Source organism: Salvia splendens, chromosome 15 (genome assembly GCF_004379255.2).
Source record: "Salvia splendens isolate huo1 chromosome 15, SspV2, whole genome shotgun sequence".
NCBI lineage: Eukaryota > Viridiplantae > Streptophyta > Magnoliopsida > Lamiales > Lamiaceae > Salvia > Salvia splendens.
In genome coordinates, this window is record NC_056046.1 from 29,015,353 (window position 1) to 29,021,323 (window position 5,971).

The 5,971-nt window shown below is 45.6% G+C and overlaps 1 protein-coding gene across 1 annotated transcript; it reads right to left on the reverse strand.

The window, feature by feature from the left end:
- Positions 1-2,149: 2,149 nt before the first annotated feature.
- On the reverse strand, positions 2,150-2,632 carry LOC121766975. The gene has a single exon (XM_042163196.1). It carries the CDS (start codon positions 2,630-2,632, stop codon positions 2,150-2,152), a length of 483 nt encoding a protein of 160 aa, XP_042019130.1.
- Positions 2,633-5,971: the final 3,339 nt, after the last annotated feature.

Consider the following 5,971-nt stretch of genomic DNA (forward strand, 5'->3'; position numbering starts at 1 on the left):
GTTGTCAGGGTGGAGCTGACTTGCCCCATCAGATTGTAGCCAACGAATATCTGGGCAAAGCGAAGGAGGTGGTTGGTGATGTGGACTCCCCGTGATATGCTGGTTTTGAAATGCCCCCCACGTTTGTGCGTGATGAGCTACCACGCCTGTTGCGTGTTAAATCCTAGGGTTAGCCTAGGGGGACCAATCTGTCTGTCATCCCAACCTCCTTTAATCTCTTCCTCCGTGGTCAGTAATCCCAACCTCAAGGACCACTCCCTGATGTTCATTGTAGTGTCAACATTGAACAGACGAAACGAGATCGAATCAGTGTTGATGTCTGTGGTAAAGTTGAGCTTGAATGATGTGAAGAACTCTTTAGCAAGGGCAACTGGCACCTCCACAGTGCTATGGCTCAACAACCATTCAAACCCAATTGCGTTGATCTAAGAAAGGAACTCTTCATCTGACTCGATCTCTTATAAGGATTCAGGGTGATAGCTCTTCCCTGACTTAGCTTGCTTCCCCTTCGTTCCGCGTTCCGCATACGTCTTGGCCTTCTTAGGGTCGCTAAAATAGGCCATCTCTCCCAGAAGTTTCTTCGTGACTACCACCTCTTCCGGCAAATACACGGGTTCCTCAGCATTGCCCTCCTTTGAACGTTCTTCCTTGGCGTCTACATTCTCCTCTACGTCCTCTTCAGTATCATGAGCGAAAGGCACTTTGATCGGCTCGCTCGCCTTGGGATTAGATCTCAACGTGCGTGGCCCCATAGGCTCCATCGCTTCTTCCACCTGTTTCTGTCTCTGCATTTCTTGCTTTCCTACCGAAGTTTCCTCATCCTCTGGTTCTGCAACTTTCTCTTCAACTTCTTCCTCAGCTTCTCCATTTCCTTCACTCTCCGCTACATCGTCTTCCTCTGCTTCGACATTCCCCTCATCACCATCCACCAGACCTTCGTTTTCCGCAGAACCAGCCGTTTCTTGCTCTGGTCCAATGGCCACTCCCGGAATCTCGTCGTTATGAATTTCCTGGGCCCCCTCTTTCCCTTAACTACTTGTCTCGTCGACAAGTGTGGAATCTGGCGCTAGGAGTGGTACCTCCGCCTGAGTATCAGAAGAAGGGAACTCTTCAACCGGCGTCATGGCCATCTGTGGTTGAGCGGTCATTTGATCCCCTGCTGGAGACTCAGGATGGGGTTCAGGTGCGTCATATGAGGGCGGTTGTACGATGGTCTGAGTTGAAGTAGCGGTTGTCTCCCCAGTTCTGCAAACTTCTGCCAGACGGGCATAGATTGCACTGGCCTGTGCTCCCCGACCGAATTTCTCCAAGAATTCCTTCACTATTTGTTCTTGGTCTGCCACAATTGCTGGTGTGCCGGAGGTGATGGGTGGATCTAAAGGCATCTGCAGCCTTCTCTTCGTGGGCTCAGTCGAAGGTTCGGGGAGTGTGGGTTGGGATGTGGACTCTCGCTCGGCCGCCGGCTTAACCGGTGGCTTCACCGCTGCTCTTCCTTTTGTAGCCTTCCCTTTCTTGGTGCTGTGGCTGCTTCGGGTGTCCATAGTATCTGAAATTGGTGTCTGGTGACGGCAACGCCGGAAGCTAACACACAGAAAATTAGGAATTTTGAGATTAGGGTTTCGAACAAAATGCAAAGCGTCTGTGAGAAAAAGAAGCGTGAAGGGAAAGTTTTAATAAAAGGTAGGGGAAAATAATCCAGATAAAACAAAAGAAGGCAGGGGAATAGTTGCGTGTGACATGAGCGACCGTACCCCCTCTGCATCGAGACTTGAAAATCATAATTATCCTTCCTTTTGAATTTTGAATTTAAAATATCCCCCTTCTGCTTAACAACCGTGTAACTGTTGTCCTTTCAACACAAAACTTAAAAACAATTAAACAAAATAATGAAACACCGGATTTTCCAGGTCAAGTAAAATTAGACTGAAAAACAGTTCAACTGACCTTCCAAGGGTTATTCGGTGGTTCAAAAATATTTTTTTTGGTTTAAAAGATTTTTCTACTTTGTTTGAGTTTTCTTAAGAGAACGTAAAAAGAAATATTCACAATATGTACAAAAAACTGTTTATGTATTCTCGGGAATTGGGTTTTGTCTTGAAAATTTCTTTAACCAAAGAATTCCCAAAGAATACTTAAAACCTTCAATCACTTAGGCGATAGTGGGGAACAGGCGCAGTGGAACTTCTTCCACCACACACAACTCTAAACTATCCCTATACCTCTTGACTCGATGACCATTTACAAGAAAAGGAACAGAGTTAGGAGTACATCCCTGAATCTCCACTGCTCCGTTAGCTCTGAGGCTCACGATGGTGTAGGGTCCTGCCCACTTCGACTTCAGTTTTCCTGGCAAGAGTTTCAACCTTGACTGGAAAAGGAGTACTTTCTGCCCGACCTGCAGTTCCTTCGTCCGTAGATTTTTATCGTGCCACAACTTGGTTTTTTCTTTGTACCACATTGCGGCATCGTAAGACTCGAGTCTCAGCTCCTCCAGCTCCTGCAGTTGCTGTTTCCTTTCCTCTCCACAGACCTCTGGCTTCATATTCATTTCTCGGACTGCCCAATAGGCCTTGTGCTCTATACCTACAGGAAGGTGGCACATCTTGCCAAACACCAGTCTATACGGCGACATACCGATGGGGGTTTTAAACGCAGTACGATAGGCCCAAAGCGCATAATCTAGCCTTCTGCTCCAGTTCTTTCGCAACGGGTTGACGGTCTTTTCCAAAATTCCTTTGATCTCTCTGTTAGAGATTTCTGCTTGACCGTTGCTTTGCGGATGATACGGAGTGGAAAGTCTGTGATGTACGATAATACTGTGCTTGGGGATATATCGTATTTCTTCATGAGTGCCTCCATCGTCTGATTATAGAAATACGTTCCCTGGTCAGAAATGATCGCCCTTGGCACCCCGTATCTACTGGAAATGTTTGCCTTGAGGAACCTTGTGACCTCTTTTGCCTCACAGGTGGCAGTTGCCAAAGGAGGATGGGAAAGGACCCATGAAGTCCATCCCCCAGATATCAAAAACCTCGCAGATGATCACTGGGATCTGGGGCATCTCATCTCTGGTAGAAATTCCCTCGGTCTGCTGGCACCAGTTACAATTCTGGCAGTAGTCGTAAGCGTCCTTATTCAGTGTCGGCCAATCAATTCCACTGTCTAAACTTTCCGAGCAGTTTTCCTTGGACCAAAATTCCCACCGCACGCCAATGCATGGCAGTGGTCTAGTACGTCTCGCTGCTCCCATTCCGGAATGCATCTTCTGATTACCTGGTCGGACCCCATTCTCCATAGATACGGATCGTCCCAGAAATAATATTTGGCCTCACTTCCGATTTTCATCCTCTAGGCACGGGAAACTTCTAGAGTACTGGGCAGTTCCCCTGTGACTAAGTAGTTTGCTAGGTCAGCGAACCATGGTTCCACATTCAGCGTGTACTTCCCTTTGTCAGAAACTCCAGCTCCAGTCGCAGCCATTACCTTATCCCAACAAATGAGGCTTGAGGTTTCTCCTGTGAAGTACAGATGCTCCTCTGGGAATGTGTCTGGTATAGCCTCTTCAGTATCTCCCTGAAAAATTCTGCTGAGATGATCAGCCACCTTGTTCTCCGTACCCTTCTTATCCTTAACTTCCCAATCAAATTCTTGAAGTAACAACACCCATCGGATCAATCGTGGTTTAGACTACTTCTTTGCCAATAGATATTTTAACGCTGCATGATCAGTAAACACGATTACCTTTGACCCCAACAAATATGGTCAGAATTTCTCAAAGGAATACACGACAGCTAGCATCTCTTTCTCCGTGGTGTCTTAATTCTTCTGGGCCTGGTTCAAGGTCTTGGACGCATAGAATATCACGCAGCTTTTCCCTTCAATTATTTGACCTAAGACTGCTCCGACCGTGTAATTGCTGGCGTCACACATTACTTCGAAAGGGTAATTCCAATTTGGAGCTCTAATTATAGGGGCTGATACAAGTCTTTCTTTCAGAAGTTGGAAGGCCCCTTGACATGCCTCGTCAAAGTTGAAGTCTACGTCATTCTGCAGGAGGCGGGTAAGTGGCTGTGTGATTTGTGCAAAGTCCTTAATGAACCTCCGGTAGAATCCAGCATGACCCAAAAATCCCCTTATCTCTTTCTGATTCGGAGGATATGGAAGCCTTGAGATCACGTCTACCTTCGCCTTATCCACCTGAATACCTTTTTCCGAGACCACGTGCCCCAGAACAATTCCCTCTTGTACCATGAAGTGGCACTTTTCAAAATTTAGTACCAGATTCTTCTCTCTGCATATCTGTAACACCTAATCCAAATTGGCTAGGCAAGCTTCGAAAGAATTCCCGTAGACTGTGAAGTCATCCATAAACATCTCTATACCCTCCTCCGACAGGTCTGAGAAAATACTCATCATGCACCTCTGAAAAGTGTCTGGCGCATTGCACAATCCAAAGGGCATCCTCCTATATGCATACGTCCCAAACGGGCATGTGAAGGTTGTTTTCTCCTGATCTTCCGAATCAACGTAAATTTGGAAGTATCCACTGTATCCATCCAGAAAATAGAAAAACTTCTTGCCTGCCAATCTTTCCAGCATCTGATCTATAAATGGTAACGGAAAATGGTCCTTCCACGTAGCCTCATTCAATTTTCGGTAATCTATACACATCCGCCACCCGGTTACTAATCTCATGGGCACCAACTCATTCTTCTCATTTGTAACCACTTGGATGCCTGACTTCTTAGATACCATATGGACCGGGCTTACCCACTTGCTATCTGGATAGAATATATGATACCCAGCGATAGCAGCTTGAGTACTTCTTTAAGAACCTCTTCTCTCATATTCGAATTCAGCTTCCTATGTGGGTCTCTGTGAGGTTTGGCTCCATCCTCCAGGCGGATATGGTGCATGCAGAGATCAGGACTGATCCCCACCAGATCTGATAGAGTCCATCCTATAGCGGTCTTATTCTTCTTGAGGACTTCTAGCAACTCTTCTTCATGTTTTCTGGTTAGGTTACTGTTGACAGTCACTGGGAACATCTCGTTCTCTTCCAAATAGGCATATCTGAGGCCTGGGGGTAATGTCTTCAGTTCCTTCTTCGTTGCACTTGTCTCCTGGGGTAATGGATTCTTCTTTTGCTCTCTGGTTATTAATCCTTCAGGTGCTGGTAAATGTTTCCCACTATCAACACAAGCTAATTCCTTAGACCTGGCAAAATTTGGACTTTCACAAAACTCCAGAATTGCTTCTACTAATTCTTCATCAGTCATTCCCAGTGTGTTGACTGCCTCACACCAACTGGCTACCTCATTGCCGATGGAGTGACTCAACTCTGAATTTTCCACTTGTTCCTGCATCAACTCTGTCTCAAGAAAATCTTGGAGCATGGGTTAATTACATCCACAACATGCATATTCTCTATATCCAATGGCTTTTTCATAGCCTCATCAATGTTAAAGGTAAACTTCTCTCCATGACAATCTAGACATATGGTTCCATCAAACACATCAATGATTGTCTTAGCGGTGCGTAAAAACGGTCTTCCTAAAAGCACTCCGCTAGACTCAGCAGACTGGTACTCACTCATCTTAATTACATGAAAATCAACAGGATACAGAAAATCGTGCACCTTAACAATTACATTTTCTAAAACGCCCTCAGGACTGATGCATGACCTATTAGCTAACTGAATTACCACCTTTGTTTCCACCATCCTTACTCCCTTCAATTTCTTATATAGAAAAAGCGGTAAAACATTTATCGAAGCACCTAAGTCACACATGGCATGCTCAACATTAATGTTCCCAATCGAGATAGGGAGAGTGAACATACCTGGGTCAGTACGCTTCGAAGGCATTCTTCTCTTCTGGATCACGACTGACACAGTTTCTCCAATCACAATCTTCCCATTGGGTTTGGTCTTCCCAGCGATGAATTCATTGTTAAACTTACTGAAGAAGGG